This window comes from Mercurialis annua, linkage group LG2, assembly GCF_937616625.2.
Source record: "Mercurialis annua linkage group LG2, ddMerAnnu1.2, whole genome shotgun sequence".
Taxonomy (NCBI): domain Eukaryota; kingdom Viridiplantae; phylum Streptophyta; class Magnoliopsida; order Malpighiales; family Euphorbiaceae; genus Mercurialis; species Mercurialis annua.
In genome coordinates, this window is record NC_065571.1 from 56,256,122 (window position 1) to 56,275,832 (window position 19,711).

The 19,711-nt window shown below is 33.1% G+C and overlaps 1 protein-coding gene across 2 annotated transcripts; it reads left to right on the forward strand.

Annotated features, from left to right (window-relative positions):
- Positions 1–265: 265 nt before the first annotated feature.
- Positions 266–18,771, forward strand: LOC126667614 (dicer-like protein 4). Of its 2 annotated transcripts, XM_050360620.2 has the most exons (25): positions 266–565; positions 737–914; positions 1,485–1,595; positions 2,241–2,381; positions 2,495–2,567; positions 3,822–3,886; positions 4,606–4,749; positions 4,866–5,003; positions 6,242–6,380; positions 7,149–7,245; positions 7,567–7,759; positions 8,159–8,319; positions 8,413–8,619; positions 8,715–8,971; positions 9,048–9,322; positions 9,391–9,812; positions 10,002–10,102; positions 10,667–10,872; positions 10,997–11,206; positions 12,647–13,111; positions 13,251–13,523; positions 13,907–14,233; positions 15,992–16,316; positions 16,392–16,512; positions 18,348–18,771. In XM_050360620.2, exons 1-25 carry the CDS (start codon positions 447–449, stop codon positions 18,493–18,495), a joined length of 4,896 nt encoding a protein of 1,631 aa, XP_050216577.1. In that variant the 5' UTR covers positions 266–446; the 3' UTR covers positions 18,496–18,771. The 2 variants fall into 2 exon arrangements, with proteins under 2 accessions (XP_050216577.1, XP_050216578.1); XM_050360621.2 differs by lacking the exons at positions 266–565; positions 737–914; positions 1,485–1,595; positions 2,241–2,381; positions 2,495–2,567 and having other exon boundaries at positions 3,871–3,960.
- The last annotated feature ends 940 nt before the right edge of the window (positions 18,772–19,711 follow it).

A 19,711-nucleotide genomic window follows, 5' to 3' on the forward strand; every position in this document is an offset into this window, starting at 1 on the left:
TCACAAAATTCCTGATCTTTCAATATTTGGCATGCCACATATGCGTCACATAGGCAACTTAAAATCAAATTGAGAGTTGGCCACAATTGAAACCAAATAATTTATTTTTGGCCAAAATCGACAAAATTGAAAGATCAGGACTTTTGTGAAACTTTTATAAAAGGTTTGATTTTTTTACGACATTTGGCCTAATAAATAATTAGCAATGATTATAAAAAATATTAAACGTGACTTAGGTTTGACTATTGACTAAAAAATGTCCATTTCAACCGACATCACTCACATGATGTCATGCTCCTGCAAAATCGCCTCACACTACTAAACGTACTGGAGAATCCATCCCCTAAATTCCTTCAAAATCGATTTTCAACGAAACCAAACCAAAATTTCGTTAGTTATTTTCAATCATTGTTCTTGATTACAGTACTAATCAACCATTAATCCGTATGCCGGACGGTGAAGCTGATCTTTCCGGTGATAGCAACAGTAACATGTGTTCTATTAGTACAATCGCCGATTCTGTACTTCAAAAATCTGATAAGGATCCTAGAAAAGTCGCGAGAAAGTATGTCAGTGTTTTTTTTAAATTTATTTTTCGTTTTTAAGCATGTTGGTTGATCACTGGTGAAAATTGTGGAGAAATCGATTACAGTAACATAATTTTTTTTCGAGTTTTTTTTTTTAAAATGATAATGTAGTTTAATTGATTAACTAATTGTTTTTGTTTGTGTTTTAGATATCAGTTGGAGTTATGCAGGAAGGCTTTGGAGGAGAATATAATTGTGTATTTAGGGACGGGTTGTGGCAAAACTCATATTGCTGTATTGCTTATGTATGAGTTGGCTCACTTTATAAGGAAGCCTTTGAAGAATGTTTGTGTTTTTCTTGCACCGACGGTCGCCCTTGTTCATCAGGTGAGCTTCTATTTTTAGCTTGTGGAGCTATATGTTTGATTATTTGTTTTTGTTAGGGGTATTGTTTATGCCCGTGGGACTTGTCTTTTTATGTTATAGAAATGGACTAGGTGTCTTTTTTCCCACTTATGTGTGTTTGTTCACCATGTGGATCAACTAAAAAATAATAGATATAGAAGATTCAACTAAAGGAAAAAAATAAATAAATTGGAGAACAAAGACCTATGCATAATTGCATATACATATATAAGGATCCGGAAGGACTCTTGGATTTTAGAACATTTTTGCATATACCTTGTCATAATTTTGAAGTTACATATCTGCAAGAATACTACTAGTGTTGTACCTTTGTCTTTTTAATTTCTTAAGACTGTTAGTGTTATACCTTTGTCTTTGTCATTCAGTTGATCCACAAGGCTCGGGCGAGCTTACTTAAGCTTTTGTGGAATGGTGACTGCAATTAAAGCTGAATAAATAAACTTGGCTTGAGATATCTCAAGGCTAAGCATCAATTTCAGCCTGTCAAATTTATGAGTCCTGAACCTATTTGGAATTTTATCCTTTTTGCAGCAAGCTAAGGTTATAGAAGAGTCTACTGATTTCAAGGTTGGCGTCCATTGTGGGAAATCCAACCACTTGAAAAGCCATTGTGATTGGGAAGAAGAGATCAAGGAATATGAGGTAGATTTGCCTATTTTAAGATATGGCATGGTTATGCAATTGTATACTGAAAAGTACAATACCGTTCACTACTCATAAGGCATGAATGTGTCCTTTTACAATAACAAAGTTTGATATGTAACTAAGTTGTTGGCAATGGTATTTGACTAAATCATGAAGTTACATCTTTTACAAGAAATTAACTTCTCCTTCCATGAACTTTGGGATGCATGGTTCTTGGAAATTGGTGTTGTTTGGGCAGTGTTTTTCACATATAGCAAAGTTTTGAACTTTAGTATTCAGTATTCACATGCGAACCTTTTCAAATAGTACAAACATGGGCATCAGCAAAATTACCATTGACAGCATGAGGATCACGGCTGATATCATTCCAACACCTATTAATAGTGCTTTTACTACAATGCTACATCCAAACTACCATCATTTCTCATTTACCACCGTTACTTCTGGCATCACCAGCATTGCTACCGCTGCTGGCATCACATACATTGCTACTGCTGCTGGCATCACATACATTGCTACTGCTGCTGGCATCACTAGCACTGCTATTTCCGTTTCGTCTATCATGTCGTCTTCTTACCTCTAAACAGCCCCCTTCAACTGGTACCTTTCCATTGACGTAGTATTCTTGAATGTTTTATGTAGGTTCTTGTCATGACGCCTCAGATATTACTGCATACCTTAAGCCACAGCTTCATCAAGATGGATCAAATTTCTCTTCTGATATTTGACGAATGCCATCATGCTCAAGTTCAAAGCAGTCATCCTTATGCACAAATCATGAAAGTAAAGGCTGCATAAATTCATGTTTATACTTTTGACAAACGCCAAAGAAGTATATCTCAATTTATAGCAATCTTCTTTTTAGGTTTGGTGATCATTGTCTTCATATTATGTAGGTCTTCTACAAAACTGAAGTTGGAAAACTTCCCCGTGTATTTGGCATGACTGCATCTCCAGTGGTGGGAAAAGGTAACTCAACTCTAGATTGTTTATCATGAGTTCTTTAATCTCAAGCTATGTTGCACGGAAATGGAAACGGATATTGCGATTTTCTTTTTCAAAATTGAAAACGAAAACGTGGAGAAACTTATGAATAAAATTTATAGAAATATATTTATAAATATTAAAAGAATTTAATTTTATTTACATCAAATTTTATTTATAAAAAACATATTTTCATGCTAATGGATTGCTATACATTTATGACAATTAGAAAAGTACATCGTTTAAATATACTCAAAATTTATGTTCATAATAAATAATAATTGTTCGAAAATTCCAATATTATAATTGAAATTAACATTTAAAAAGTTTAATAATTATAATAGAAATATGATTTAATCAAACAAAAGTAGAAAAATAATTAATAGATTTATTGTATAATTTTAAACTGGCATCGCTCTCTTCAGTATATTCTTTTTTTTATCTTTAATAAATAAAACAGATTATACTTCTGGTTAATCCAAAGTAAGAGTGAAAAATTAAGAACACATGCAGGTAGGAAACAAGCTTCCTATTAAGATGGATATTCAATTTTTATTATTAATCAGAAAGGACGCAAAATGTTTCATATGAGATTCTAGAAGTTTCAGACACTGAGACACTTCAAAAACAAAAAAATACATCTTCTTCAAGGTTTTGGTGCATCATAGATCTCAAGGCATCCAAATGTTTCCTATCATTTTTTCATGAAACCTCTTTTTGATGCATTTGCATTTATGTAGCCCATCATTAAGCTTTTCGAAACTGAAACCATTAATCACCAGAGTTTGGTTTGTGGTTCTTCAAAGTGTTAGCTCTATTTACTTATTCCAGAAGAAACAACTTAATATAGGTCTATCTCCTGATACATGTGTTGTGTTATGTCCTATGCTAGTAAAGGAATGAAAATGAAATACTCGGAGCACTTTACCTAAAAGCAATGAAGCAGACTCTATGGAAATAGCAAACATTCCCATCCAAAATGCATATGACCCTGCAAGTTAAATATTCTGAAAGAAATCTAACCTTCTATCTTGAAATTATCGTACTAATAGATATTAAAGTGTTATGTAATCAACGGGTACCAGCCTGGATGTGGTTGGTTCCACCTCTCAGATAAAATACATGTGATGTTTAACAAATTGCTTTATTCATGTGGTTCAGATTTTGGATTTTCAGAGATAGTTTTATTCCAATGTTCCCTAAATGCTTTTTGTCTCTATGTTTTTTTTTTAATATCAGGTGCTTCTAATCAAGCTAATTTACCCAAAAGCATCAATAGTCTTGAAATTTTACTTGACGCGAAGGTAGGTTGTGGGTTGTAGCGAACCAGTGGAAGTAGCCATGTTCTGTTAATGTAGTTATTCTTTTCCTCGCTGAGGTATGCTGACCTGAATTTAGCTTTGTCTCTAACCCATTTAAATATAATATCCCATTTTAGCCTTTATTTGCTAGCATGTCATTGCATGTGTTCCTGTCATCAGTCAAACTTTTGTCCTTTACAACTTATGGAGTTGTGATATGTTACCTTATATGAGTCTGTGTGTTCCTGTCATCATTCAACGAAAAGGTGCCAACAACTATACTCTCTACTATTGTCCACATCCTGTACTTTTTAGGAAGTAATGCAAGAAATAACATTTCTATAGACATTCTTTGGTAAACATGCTTAGATTTGCAACATTTTCATTTTCTCCATGTTTTAAGCTGGTAGATGAATTTGGTTACACCTACAAAAATCACATGGCGAATGTGGCGAAAAAGATGATGGTATTAAACATTTCTTATGATTTGCAATTCTGCAATACATTCTACTCTGTTTTCCATATTGAATGATTGTTCAATTTTGGATCAATTTGGACCAATACCTGCCAAACTAGGTATAAACTATGGTGAATGAAATGAGAAAGTAGCATTCAAGTTCCCAGCGTGTGCTAAGTATACGAGCGCTTTAATTCTATATGTGGTTGTGCTGATCTTCTTGTTCTACAGCTTTATTACCTGATTTCAATCCTACCATTTTCAGGTTTATTCTGTAGAAGACAGTGAAGAACTGGAAATGTTTGTAGCGTCTCCAGTGGTCAGGATATACCTGTATGGTTCTGTTGCAAATGGAACATCTAGCTTCTACATAGCTTATCATAGTAATTTGGAGGAGATCAAGCGCATGGTATCTTTTCTTTTTTAGTTGGTATTTAATTAGGTTCGTTTTTTTTCTATTTCTGTGTATGTGTGAACTATCATGATTTTTCAATTTTACTTGTTATTTTATTCGGATAAGGACAGTGCATATTGGAACTTCACAAGAGGTTAGATCATTGCCAAAGTCTTCGGAGTCTACGAAATACGAAAAAGTTGCTCACTAGAATGCATGAGAATGTAGTATTCTGTTTGGAAAATCTTGGCTTTTGGGGAGCATTACAAGTAAGTTCTCGTAGCATCTGATAAAGCCTTCCAATTGTCATTTGTTATTATTTTTCCATGCTAGTATAAATTTCTTATGTTTGATATCCACACTAAGCTATTGTCTCTGCTGGGATGGTAACCACTGTTAATCTTGTTGTTAAATTACCCTTATTTCAAATAGACCTTTCCTTCTAAATTAGGTTTTTTCAGCACTCCTTCAAATTCTAGTTAAGTAGATACCATGTGCATATGGATGTGCACATGCACACGCTGTGATAGTTGTTAAGGGCTAGATGATCATAGTTTGACATGTTAAGATAATAAAAGAAGTGATTATTCTCTTGAGAGATATTGGCGTTGATATTATAATGATAGTCATGCTAAATATGGTGGTTAGAAACTCAGGTTATAGGACTGGTAGTGTAAAACAGAAAGTTACTACGGAATAAGGATACCCTTATATGATTAAACTGTGTTACTTTTCCTGTGTTATGGCACATTTCTAATTATTATGAGGTTGTAGACTAAGTAAGATAATATTTTTATAGGAGCAAACAGTAGATGAAAATGAGTCGGTTTAGCAAAATATAAGACATAGCTATTTTTGTTTTCTTCGTTGAATGTTTTCTAATCCATTTTACTTTTCACTTTGCTGATGTTTTTGCAGAATGGGAAATATTTAACCAAAAAATGCTTCATAACCATTTGATGTTCTGCTTTCTAGTTCAGCAATACATCCCTTTATATCTAATTAAATCTGATTGTATCTCTTGAAACAGTATATTGCTCTTGGCTGTTTAAAATTACCCAAGTAACATAATAAAATATTTAAATAATCAAACTTTAGAAGCTGCCAAAAGCCTAACATACTGTACAATATCTTAGCTACAGTAATTTGAAAGTGATTACTATTTATTTATGTATTATTTTGCAAACATCATTTTTTATTCATAAATAGTGCATTCTATTTTGAGGCAACCAAGTATAATGTATGAAAAATGGCTAGTTGTCTCCCATGTACCATTGTGATCTTCATGCTTCCTCTTTAATCTTAACTGCTTAGATATTGAGTGATAGTTTGGAAGAAATTAGACTATGTTTCTGTGGAGTCTCAAGTTTGTTTCTCACATCAACCTGCTATAACTTGTTTATTCAAATTTCAGTTTATGGCGGAGTATTTACTTTTAAACAGAAAGTTTTTTCTTCATTTTTGTAACTTTTCTGTTTTTCCCTCTATTTTCCTATCTTTTCTGAAGGCTTGTAAAACTCTTATAAGTGGCGATTACTCTGAGTGGAATGCACAGATAGAAGCAGAAGGAAATATCATTGATGCCTCAGTTTGTGATAAATATCTTGCTCTTGCCACAAATATGTTTTCTTCTGTTTGCATGAGAGGTATTTTTTTTCTTGAATAGAAATTTTCCGTTGCATCCTCTATCATATTCAACTCACTTTTATCCTTGATACATTTGTTATTAACTATATGATTGCGTTGAAGTTGATTGATTTCTGGCTAAGTGATTGGGCAAGGGGGAGCTTACCATCAAACTGACTGTTGGTACCATGAAATAGTGTTGTAAATTTATTATCACTAGAGTTTATTCTCGCAACATATTTATGTAAAATCAAGGCATTTGTCCTACCAGTATTGAGAATTATACAGATGCAGGTTAGTGTAGATCTCCATCTTGCAATGGTCAACTTATGGATGTCGAGCAATTGTGAGAAGAATCATTATGTTTTTGGGATTGTGGTTGGAAAAAGCACTTCCGTTGCATCAAAAAAATTGTTGGACTTTTTTGAGTTTTTAAAATTGCTATTGAGAAAAGCTAGTACATAGATGCTTTTCCAAAAAGCAGGTTTGGTAATTCAGTTTTTGAAAAAAATAACAAACAAAAAAACTGCTATTTTGCCATCAAACATCCACAATATGCAGTCTTTAACTCTTTAGATTGATTTGATCTATGGTAGTTAATATCAGATTGCATGTAATCATTTCCTCTTATTGACATTTTTTGTGCACGTTATTTCTCAATGGATATTTGAAGGTTTGATTAGATATTTCTTTTCTGTGCATAAGACAGTGTTTGACTCAAATTTTGTATGGAAAAAGAAATCATTTCTGTTGCATTTTGATGTGGATTTGCTCTTATGTTCTTGTAGATGGTGTTGCATTTGACCTATCATGTGAAGAGGTTCTAAACGAGCCTTTCTTCTCAAGAAAACTTTTACAACTTATTGACATTCTTTCCACCTTCAGGTTGGTTATCAAGTTTAAATGCATCCTTTCAAGCTACTTGTATAAATCAATTCTAAGCGGTGTTCTGTTTCGGTTTTATCTTATCAATTGTCATTTTGCATGCTAGCAAAGATTCTAACTCCTGCTTATTTTTGAATTGACATTACTCTTGATTGGTTTGTTGTTAAATGTTAAGATTGATCTTTGTTCTTAACAATTTCAATTACTCCGGTCTTCAACGTTGATACTTTTATTAGTTTGTTTCTAGATGTATGCTCATACCACTATATCAGGTTAAACATATTTTGCTGCTGTTCTTTGACAATTTTATGTTTCTCTCAGGCTACAACCAAATATGAAAGGTATAGTTTTTGTAAATAGGATTGTCACTGCAAGATCCCTTTCGTACATATTGCAAAATACGAAGTTCTTAAATTCTTGGAAGTGTGATTTTCTTGTTGGCGTTCACTCTGGGCTAAAGAGTATGTCACGAAAGACCATGGGCAGCATCCTTGAGAAGTTCCGATCGGGAAAGGTAATGCTTTATACACATTGGTAACATGTCATCATTGATCATATCTGTGCAGTGGCATCTTAAGTTTAGCAACTGATTTGCATGTGACACTTGAAGAAAAATCAAGCCTGGATTTCATGAAAAATGCCTTTGAACTCGATGAGTTTTTGTATAAGAAATGCCAGGCACATCATGATGTTAGAGGGCACTTTAGGATATGTGAAGCACCCACTATGTCACAAGCGGATGAAAACCACAAAGTTGTTACTAACTAGGCAATACATTTTTAAGGTGTTCGGCACATTGAATATGCAGGCAATACAGTAACCTTGCTTGATCTATGTAATCAAAATATTTAGTGTTCATTAAATTGGCTTCTTATATACTCAGACTTCATCCCTGTTGCTGTTGATTTGGCAGTTGAATTTGTTGATTGCAACTAAAGTGGGTGAAGAGGGACTTGATATTCAGACATGCTGTCTGGTTATACGGTTTGATCTCCCAGAAACTGTTGCTAGCTTTATACAATCAAGAGGTCGCGCACGCATGCCTCAGTCTGAATATGCATTTTTGGTGGACAGGTCATTTCCTACATTGCAATACTGTACATATGTATATTCATCAATCATTTTCTCAATCCCTTCTAACTGGATAATACTTGCTCGATACTACAGTGGCAATCAGAAGGAAATAGATTTGATAGAGAAGTTTAGAAAAGATGAAGACCGAATGAATATGGAAATATCTTCGAGAACTTCTAACGAGCCACTTGTTAGCATGGAGGAAAAAGTGTTTAAAGTAGATGCATCTGGCGCCCGGGTCACTTCTGCTTATAGTATATCATTACTGCATCATTATTGCTCAAAACTTCCACGTGATGAGTATGATTTCATTCTATCCTTTGATTTAGACCATTTATTTTCTGACAATTCATCTTCATCCAGTGTGCATTGAGGAAATTTATTATTTTTTCCAGGTATTTTGATCCCAAGCCACAATTCTTTTTTATTGATGATTTAGGGGGAATTGTCTGCCACATAATCTTACCCTCAAATGCTCCAGTGCACCAAGTTGTTGGTACACCACAATCTTCGCAAGAAGCTGCAAAAAAAGATGCTTGTCTGAAGGCCATTGAACAATTGCATAAAGTTGGTGCATTAAGCAAGAATCTTTTGCCGCATCAGAAAGAAGCAGATGAGGAGTCAGTTTTTGATTCTGATTTTGACAACAAAGGTTGAAATGTGGAAGTTCACAGTTAACATATCTGTTCCCTTTTTTTTGGCTGTTGGTTCATATTGTTTGTTGGCAGGTGACGATGTCCGTGGTGAACTGCATGAGATGATAGTTCCTGCTGTGTTGAAGAATTTAAAGACTGGCTCAGAGAATATACTTAATCTACATTCTTACTATATAGAATTTTTTCCTGTTCCTGAGGACAGGATCTATAAGAAGTTTGGTCTTTTTATAAAAGCACCTCTACCCCTAGAGGCTGAGCAAATGGAACTCAATCTTCACCTGGCTCATGGCAGATGTGTGCTTACAAAGCTTGTTCCATCAGGGGTTTTTTCATTCAAAGCCGAGGAGGTAAACTTTAATGTTTAGCAAATCCACGATGTTCAACTTGCAGACATTCACAAATGATTTTCACGCAGATCACTAAAGCAATGAATTTTCAAGAAATGTTATTGAAGGTCATTCTTGACAGATCAGAATTTATTCCTACTATTGTTACCTTAGGGAAAAAGTCTTTTTGTGAACCAAGCTCTAGTTTCTATCTGCTGCTTCCCTTCCTTTTATGTGGCCACAGAGATAGAGTGACAGTAGATTGGGAGACTATAGAAAGATGCTTATCTTCTCCTGTTTTTAGCGGTCTGGAAAAAGAATGTCCTTCTTCAGATGATCATTTGCAACTTGCTAATGGATGCAAAAGCATAAGTGACATCAAGAATAGCTTAGTATACATCCCACACAAGAAACAGTTTTACTTTATTACGAAGGTTGTTCAAGAAAAGAATGGTTATAGCCCACGTGAAGGTTCAAACTCCTTAAGCTATATGGAGCACTTAATCCAAATGTATGTTATGCGTCTATAAACTTCTTAATATACTGCATTTAGATATCCCTTGAATGCTGTGTTTTGTCTCGCATCCAGTGTCTCCTTAATATTATATGATTTTTATATGTCGAAGAATTTTAACTTTTTAATGACAGTAATTTATTCTCATTTTGTTTTTGGGATATTGATTGTACTGTTGGGTATTAGGTTTGGCGTTCAACTTAAATATCCTGAACAGCCTCTTCTTCAAGCAAAACCTCTCTTTTTTTTGCACAACCTGCTACACGACAGAAGGAAAGAAGATTCTGGTAATCGTTTGCGTTTCTTAGCCCTGTTTCTCTTATCTTCAGTATTACACCCGAGGTTGTTTATTTCACTTTAAATGGTTATAAGCCTCTAGTTGTTGTGCTGATTCCTTGGCAGGATGATCCTACTTAGAGGTTGTATGTTACACACCTCTGATTAGGACATTTTTTAGAAGTTAAAATATGTAAAAGTTTAGGATCTATGAATGAATAAAAAGAATTTCCTGAATTTCTCATTGGATACTGGATTGGCAGTAGTGAGACCGGACCTGCTTCCTCCGCTGCTCTTTCAAATTATGCATTAGAGACAAGATATAAAAACGGAATATAATGTCCTGCACTCTGTTATTTAGTGGCTTAGAAATTTTGCCATGCCCATAGACTTCTTCTATCTTTATTCTTGTTTCTCATTTACTTTTTGTGTATCCTTTATCACTTTCTAAAGCCCAAAGTTTCCCCTGGATGCTTGTCTTTTCACTCTTGTTTTGTGGTTGTGCAGTTGCTTTTCTAGACAAAAAATCTTATTCTGTTTAATTGTGCTAATAGAATTAATTCTCTTCATTGCAGAAGCACAAGAGCTGGAAGAGTACTTTTTTGATTTTCCTCCTGAACTTTGTGAGTTGAAGATAATAGGCTTCTCTAAGGATATTGGAAGTTCCATCTCTTTATTGCCATCAGTTATGCATCGACTGGAAAACTTGCTTGTAGCGATTGAATTGAAGAGTTTATTATCTTCTTCTTTCTCACAGGGAGCTGAAGTGACTGCATGTAGAGTAAGGCCCAAGCTTCAAATTATAATTTAAATTTAAAGTTTCTAATTGCAATTAGTAAAATCATGCCAGTGATCATCTTACTTGCTATTTTTTCTTGTCACTAATTGCTGGTGAATTGTATCAGATACTGGAAGCGCTCACTACAGAGAAGTGCCAGGAGCGTCTTTCCCTTGAAAGACTTGAAATCTTGGGTGATGCTTTTCTCAAATTTGCAGTTGGTCGACATTTGTTTCTTTTGCATGATACCCTTGATGAAGGGGAGCTCACTAGGAAACGTTCCAAGGCAGTAAACAATTCCAATCTGTTGAAACTGGCATGCAAAAGAAACCTGCAGGTATAAAATGAAAATTATTTTCCAAATAATTACTCTAGTGTGATCTTTTAGCTTCGGATGTTTATGGTTCAGTTTTAAATTTTTTGCAATCTATTAAATTGATAGATGATTTTATTACAGAAGATGGAAGCATACATATTACAAAACAAAGTGTACTAGCTAAAGGAATTAAATCAAATCTTATAACTGATGAAATATGACTTTCAATCTTTAAGTTATTTTAATCACCCTAAGGCTTATGAAACTTTTTTGTTGCATGACAACCAGGGAAGCAGACCCATGTTCTTAAAGACGACTCTCTTTTTTAATTACTTACATATTCTACATAGGGGTATACTTGAGTCAAAGTAAGCATTTGAGCTCCTCGTGATTGAATCGAACAGTAGTCAAAATTAACCAAATTGTTCTCGAGTTTGAGTCACTCGTATCAGGCTGTCTAGTCTAGTTTGGGTATCAAAATATGCAGCTAGATAGACTTGCGAGTCTTATCGAGCTTGCTTGTTGTACTATTTTTCTCTTTATAATAATATATATTTACGGTTATACCCTATATGTATAAATTAAAAACCATAATTTTCTATTCATTTCAATCTTTCGACACTTAAGTAAACAACTCTCCGCTCCCAAATCTAACAAGTTTCACATTCGCCTACTACACACTATTGTTGCTATTTTTCTCTAATTACATCTCTATGTTTATACCTTTTTTTGTATTCTGCTTCATCTGAATAAGGTTTTATAGTTTTAAATATTATGTATTAGAAAAATAAGGTGAGCAAATACACTATAAATTCGAAGTTCAATTTTGTATGTTATATTTCTGATTTTGATTAATTTTTTCAAGTTGGTTTTTGTTAGATTATACGTCTTCTGTTAATTTAGTGTTCTCTTTGGATTATTTTTTGTTACAAAGTAAAGTTGAATTTATTTATAAAATTAAAACTAATTTTGTCACAAATTGATAGGGAAAAAAACATTTATCTGATCTTAGTTAAGCTCAAATTTGATAAAAGCACCAGAATTTGGTCGAGCTCGAGCTATTTAAAATTTGACCCAAGGCCGAGATTGTATATTTACCCTCAAGCTCGAGTTTGGGTTACCCAAAACTCGACTCGATGCGGCTCGGTTACACTCCTTTTCTACATGCATAAACTGCACTATGCCCTCCAAAGAATTAAAAGTGTTGGCGAGTTTGGAAAATCATATAGAAACGACAATAACCTACAATGTTATACTATATGCTCCTCTTCTCTTCAGTTCAGCCAGCCTGCAAGTACTTCTATGTTGAAAAAGTTATGATAACATGATTTTGTAAACCAAATTTTCTTTACAATAGTGTAGATGGACTCCTTTCAGTAAGGAGATTCGCAGTTATGTTGTTTCTCTTTTTTCCTTTAAGCTCAACATCAGGTGGATGTAATTTATGCATTTGTTTTTCAGGTATATATACGTGATCAGCCATTTGATCCTTGCCAGTTCTTTGCTCCAGGTCGTCCTTGCCCTATAATATGCACCAAGGAATCAGAAGGAAATATTCATTCTTTAAATGGAAGCCAGGCACTAGATCAAGCATATACAGGTGAAGTCAGATGCAGTAGAGGTCACCATTGGTTGTACAACAAAACAATTGCTGATGTAGTTGAGGCTCTTGTTGGAGCATTTTTAGTTGATAGTGGCTTCAAAGCTGCAACTGCATTTCTTAAATGGCTAGGCATCAGAGTGGACTTTGAAGCTTCAGAAGTGACCAAGGCCTGCCTAGCAAGTAGTAGTTTCTTGCCACTTTGTTCTTCTATAGAAATTACTTCCCTTGAAGATTTGTTGGGGCGTCAGTTCGTCAATAGAGGTCTGCTACTACAGGCATTTGTGCACCCTTCCTACAACAAGCATGGAGGAGGTTGCTATCAAGTAGGTCTTCTTTCTTATCTTTATTTCGGCAAGAAGAAGCAAGCATTCTTTTCTTTATCATAATTTTTTCTCAACCAACTAAATTTGAGAAATTATTTTCTGATACCCAAATGGCTAATACTTTGATGGTTTCAACCAGAGACTCGAGTTTCTTGGAGATGCTGTCTTGGATTACTTGATCACGTCATTTTTATTTTCAGTTTATCCCAAATTGAAGCCTGGTCCCTTGACTGATCTCAGATCAGCATTGGTAAACAATAGAACCTTCGCCATCGTTGCAGTTGATCGATCTTTCCCCAGGTTTCTTATATGTGATTCTGAAAATCTTTCAGAGGCTATACAAACATATGTGAATTTTATTAAAGAACCTGCATCAGAAGGGAATTTGTTTGAAGGACCAAAATGCCCCAAGGTATACTTGAAACTTTATACATCGTCCTTTTTCTTAGTGAACTGGCTGGGCCAGTCTCTGCCTTTTGAACAGGGGGTTGAGTTTATAGTTTGTCCGAGTTATTGTTGCTAAACCGTTGACTAGATAAAGTTTGAATTTGTGATTCTCTTCTGTTGCAAGATAAGATCATGAGCATTTTAAAAAATCAATTTATAAATTATCTGCAAAACAACTAGTTCATTGAGATGAGGAGGAGCTATATATATGTATAAACGTTTTTCAGTGGGTAGGTTGGGTATGAAATTGCGATGCTACCATAATATGAGGTCAATTTCTGTTATGCCTCTGATACACGGTCCACCGAGAGAGTTTTGATCTTTATTTAATTTTATTTAATGATCCAGGTACTTGGTGACTTGGTGGAGTCTTGCTTGGGTGCCATTCTTCTAGATACTGGGTTCAATCTGAACTGTATCTGGAAATTAATGCTATCTTTTCTGGATCCGGTTTTGAATTCTCCAAATGTGCTTTTGAATCCTTTTAAAGAACTACAAGAGCTCTGTCAATCTCGTGACTGGGAGTTACAGTTTCCAACATCAAAAAAGGGCAGGATCTTTTCAGTTGAAGCAAAAGTAGATGGTAAAGATATTTGTCTTGCTGCTTCTGCAAGTAACTTGAACAAAAAAGAGGCTATTAGAATTGCTTCAGAGAAAATATTTGTGAAGTTAAAGGTAACATAATTGCTTTTTGATCTATTACATGCATTCACTTCTAAAAAAGTTAAAAAGACATAATTGAGATCTTTTATTTTTTTTACTAAACAAACAAACTTTTAAAAATAGTACAAAGAAAAAACAGAAAGACTTAGGTCCCATTTGGAGAAACCAACTTCAGTTTTCCATCTCTAGTTTTATATTGCACTTCCCATTTTTCTTCCACAAAAGGTGAACAAACTCGTTCATTTGTTAGAGCTTGAAATCATGATCTAGAATAAAGCCCAAAATCATTTGAAAGAAAAAGGAGAATCTGTATAGTCGACTCCAGTTAATATTAGATTATGGCCCAGTTGAGTTAGTTCTAGAATACATACAACATGGATAAGCTCAAAATAATCCCTCAATATGTCAAATCGTCTACTTATTTTAAAAATCGACTGAATTTTCTGGTTGCCTAAGGATATGAGCTATAAAATAGTAATGAGATGTAGATCTACCTTTTCCAATTGGTCATAACATATGAATCAATTTATTTGAAAACTAGTTTATATTGCAGTGGGCTTAAATTGGAATTTTAATTTGATGATAATGGAATAACAAAAAGTTATTAATAATTAAGTATTGCTAGGATTTTTTATTTTAATGGAATCCTATGGAAAAAAATTTATCCAGACATATACGCTGATTATGTCTTTGTTGGTGGTTAAAAATCACAAATCTGCATCATTGAAGAATGCTTTTCCATATACAACACTAGGAGTTTGGTTCATGACCGAGTTGTCTACTCAGCTCAAACTTTTACTTAATAGCAATCTGGTCCTGGTCTAATAGGAGCGATAACTTTATGTTTGCCAATTTGCTTTTACCCAATTAGAGTATTTGACAACCTCATAAAGCTGGATTGTTTGTTTCTACCTGCTCGGAAACTTACATTTAAAGTTGGTGACTTTGCTGATGAGACCAATGTGTTGAACTTTGCCTTTTAGTATCATTTAAGTGGCCGTTTGGTTCAAGGTTGGGAATGGGAATCGGAATGGGAATGATTGTTTTCATTTTTTGTTTGGTTCAAAGTGTAGGAATGAGAATGGGAATGGGTAAAGTTTAATAAAAAAATTATTTATTATTTATTAAAATATTTTTTTTATTTTTTTATATAAAAATTTATATTTTTAAAATCAATTTTTTTTTAAATAAATTTATTATGAAAAAAAATTATTTTAAAAAAATAAAAAAAATAAAAGAAATATTTAAAAAAGTATTTTTTTGTTTTAAGTGTATTTTCTAAAATTTAAAAATAATTTTTTAAATAATTATATATTTATTATTTATCATTAAAATATTTTGTTAAATTTTGATTCTCATTCCCAAAAGTTCATTCCCATGGGGTAAGGAGGGAATGGGTGATTCCCATTGAAGGGGTAATCACATTCCCATTCCCTAGTGTAATTTGACAAAACAAACAAAAACAATGGGAATCATTTCCATGTCCATTCTCTCCTTTTTTTGGCTAACCAAACGGCCCCTAAGTGTATAGGCGTGTCTGGAGAGCTGTCAAGTTTCACTATGTCAAGGTGGTGGTTCTTGTCATTAGATCAATTTTCATGCTTGAAACCATGTCTTAGTTATGCGAAATCCCTCTTGCCAAACGCTAGAAAGGAAAAAAAAAAGTTGACTAACCATGCTTTTTCCACGACTTTTAATAATCTTAAACTAGGATTAACACGTGGAGATTTTGCTCTATTTTTTTTTATCTCATTGGCTTCTGATGTTCAGGATCAAGGCTACATTCGCAAGACTAACTATTTGGAGGAAATATTAAGGTCTAGCCAGAAAATGGAGGCCAAATTGATTGGATATGATGAAACCCCTGTTGATATTACTGCTTATGATGCTACTAATCTTGAAACTGTTAAAGTCCGAGAGCCTTGTGGCAGTGATATGAATACCAAAATTCATTCCATGAGTGAACTTAGTGATTCTTGTTCCCCCAGCTTTGCTGCTGTAAATAAACACCCTATATCTCCATCTGTATTTGCTGGCAGGCAGACAAGTAGAACACTTGCACGTCCCAAATCTGATGCAGACATGCCCACCACAGGTCAGTGGTAATATTATTAGCTGGTTTGAAAATGTGTTATTAGATTTTAAGTTTTACTTTGATATTTTCTTCCAGATGGCTCAAACTCAAATCATGGATCAGCAAAATCGCGTTTGCATGAAACATGTGCTGGTAATTATTGGAAACCTCCTTTGTTTGAATGCTGCTCGGATGAAGGGCCAGGCCACTTGAAGCTGTAAGTTTCTGATCTGTTTTATTTTAGTGACTTCTATCATATTTATGTTAGGATACTACTTCTAGTGTAGGTTTAACTGACATAGAGTTGAAACTTGGGCGTAGGACTGGTTAACTGTTTTTGATGCTATTGTGTTGAATGTACAGTTGGTATGTCTTTTTGAAGCTATAATTTTGCAATTGCAGAATGAATGTAGGCCTGTTTGACCAGCTTCGAACCCATAATTTTTCATTTCAAGTGATCATGAAATTGTAAAAAATCGGTAGAGATTAGTTTTGATTCTCCAAAAGAGTAGATTTAGCATTTCACGCACTTCTTTCGCTCCCCTCATGTTATGTCTGTTCTTCCCTTTTGAGGTTAAAAGTTTGAGTGGTGGTACTAAACATTTCTTTGGACCAAAATTTTAACTTTTATCAAAGTCGTATCCAAAATTTAATTTTTATTTTAGGCTATGATACCCTGTCATGTACTCATGTTTTAATTTGATAGAGCTATTAGATGAAATATATTCTCATAATATACTGTCATGTCAGTCGGCATATCAGTCGCTATGCTATAGCATAGTGCATATTTTTACCACGTCACTTTATTTTGATTTAAGAAATTTAAAGTGTTTTAGCCTGAAATAAAAGTTAAAGTATTGGTATCCTTTGCTACGAATTAAAATTTGAATACTACCTCCATCCCATTTTGTTTGTCACTTTTTGTACTTTTTGATGTCTCGAAATAATATCACTTCTGTATTATTAACACATATTTTCCTTTTTTACCCTTAACATTTGATTTATAGGTTAATGGGTAAACTTAATGTTGTAGTTGACTATATTATATTTCCAAGACAAGAATAAAAAAGTGACGAACAAAATGGGATGAGTATCAAATCAAAATATTAGGCAAAGTTTTGATGCCACTCAAACTTTTAATCTAGACAGTGGAAGTTGTCCATTTACGAATTCCACATGGTGATACATAGGGGTATACGACAATGAGTTTGATTTTTCTAACTTGTTATAACTGTATCCGTAGCCAAATTGTAACTGAGCTAAAATAATTATTTGGTTCGGTCGGTTATTTCAATTAACCGAATTTCAATAATATAAATTATTAAGAAAAAAATAAAATAAAATAAATCAGTTTTGGTGTTAATTTTTAGTTACATGTAAATTTTGTGGCAACTTGCTATTCGAGTCCTATAAAAATTACTAAATACTTTAAAGGGTTAATGTCATAAAAATTCATCAACTTTACACGTTTTTTCATTTTAATCACGAAGTTTAAATTTTCTCATTTTCATGCATGAACTATCACTTTTTCTCAAATGCATACACGGTGCTAAGGTGTCACTGCTCCATTGGTGTAATTCGCTGAGGTGGAGGTTATTTTAGACCAATGAAAGAGTGCCACCTCAGCACCGTGCATGAATTTGAGAAAAAGTGATAGTTCGTGCATGAAAATGAGAAAATTTAAACTGCGTGATTAAAATGAGAAAACGTATAAAGTTCGTGATTTTTTTTAATATTAACCCAACTTTAAATGTCTGAAAGAATTACAAAAATGGCATTATACATGTAATTCTGATGGTTCGGTCGGTTTGGTTAATTTAAAAATTCATACTGAAAATCTAACTAAACCGAGTTGATCCAAAAGTTTAAACTTATTAACCATAATTGAACTGAATTAACCTAATTCATACCAAATTAAAATTTTGTTTTGGTTAATTCGGTTATACCTAAATAATGCACACTCCAATGATGCGTCATGCATGCCATAGGGTTGGTCTCGTACCTGTACAATCTATGTATTTATTACTATTTGCATAAATACTGAATTTGCAGATTCTCATACAAGGTAGTAGTAGAAATAGAAGCACCTCATTTGATTTTGGAGTGTTTTGGAGAACTCAGATCGAAAAAGAAAGCTGCGGCCGAGCATGCGGCTGAAGGAGCACTTTGGTACTTGAAACATCAAGGTTACTTACTTTAGAATCTTCACATATTATCCTCTAATTTGTCTATAATGATCTAAGAAAAATTATGAGTTCATATGCTAATGATGGACTAGTTTTTGGTACATGATTATATAGAAGATGAGTTTGCCTCCATGTATTTATGCTAACAAATCAGGACGACATTAGTTGATGAGGTTATATATAGGGAGATTTCCTTGATTCTGAGTTTATTACAGGGAAATTTTTATATTTACTTATATTTAAAAAAATACTGTACGAGTTAAATAAAATATTTTCTTTCTTTTTTCCAATTTTTTGTTTTTACTTTCTTTATTTTCAAATCTATACTATTGCTTTAGTTTTAAAAGCTTTTTTATGTATTTTTTTCTCTTTCAAATGCAATAATTTCTCTCATTGAAAACATTAGTCATTTAGCTCGTAGTATAAGCGTAAAATTAAAAATTGAATTCGATTTAAATTCTAATGTTTCTCTTAGCTTACGACTAATTATATTATGTTCTTTTAAATCCGGATCAAAGTTTATAGTAAAATTGATTTTTACAGAAAAATTGTTTTTGTTCTCTTCCTTTCTGAGAAAATGTTTACCATTTAAAGTGTTTATTTGTAAACAAAAAATATTTTAGCATTGCTTCATTTACTTTTGCTATTCTATGTGCTGCCCATTTTTTTTTTTATTCTCATTAAATTATGAATATTGTGATTGTGAAATTAGTAGGAACTTTTGTAAAATTTTGTGATATATTGTGAAATTAGCTAAATCTTGAATTATTTGCTACTAGATATAATCTTTTGGAAAATTTTGTGAAAGCATATAAATGCTAAAATGGGATGCTAATGTCGTAATTCAGCATTAAATTTTAAAATGCAGCTTCAGTGTTGTGCTAAATTTAGCTAAACTATAACATCCAATAGAAATTTATTATTAATTACAACTTTATCGTAATATTTTTGCATTTATTATTTGATATTCTTTTTATTAATTTTTTTATTTTAAATTTTGCGTTTTTTCTTCTTAACTTTACGATCTCGATTGACTAATCTTTTTAATAGTAGATCATACATCAATATAATAAAAAATAATAATTTATCTCTATATAGTTTATTGATTTTCTTAATAATTTTTATAGAAAAAAACTCATTTCATCCAAAAAAAATTATTACATTAATTTTTATTTAAAATATATAATAAAAACAATTATCAAATGATAAAAAATTGACAAAATCAAATTA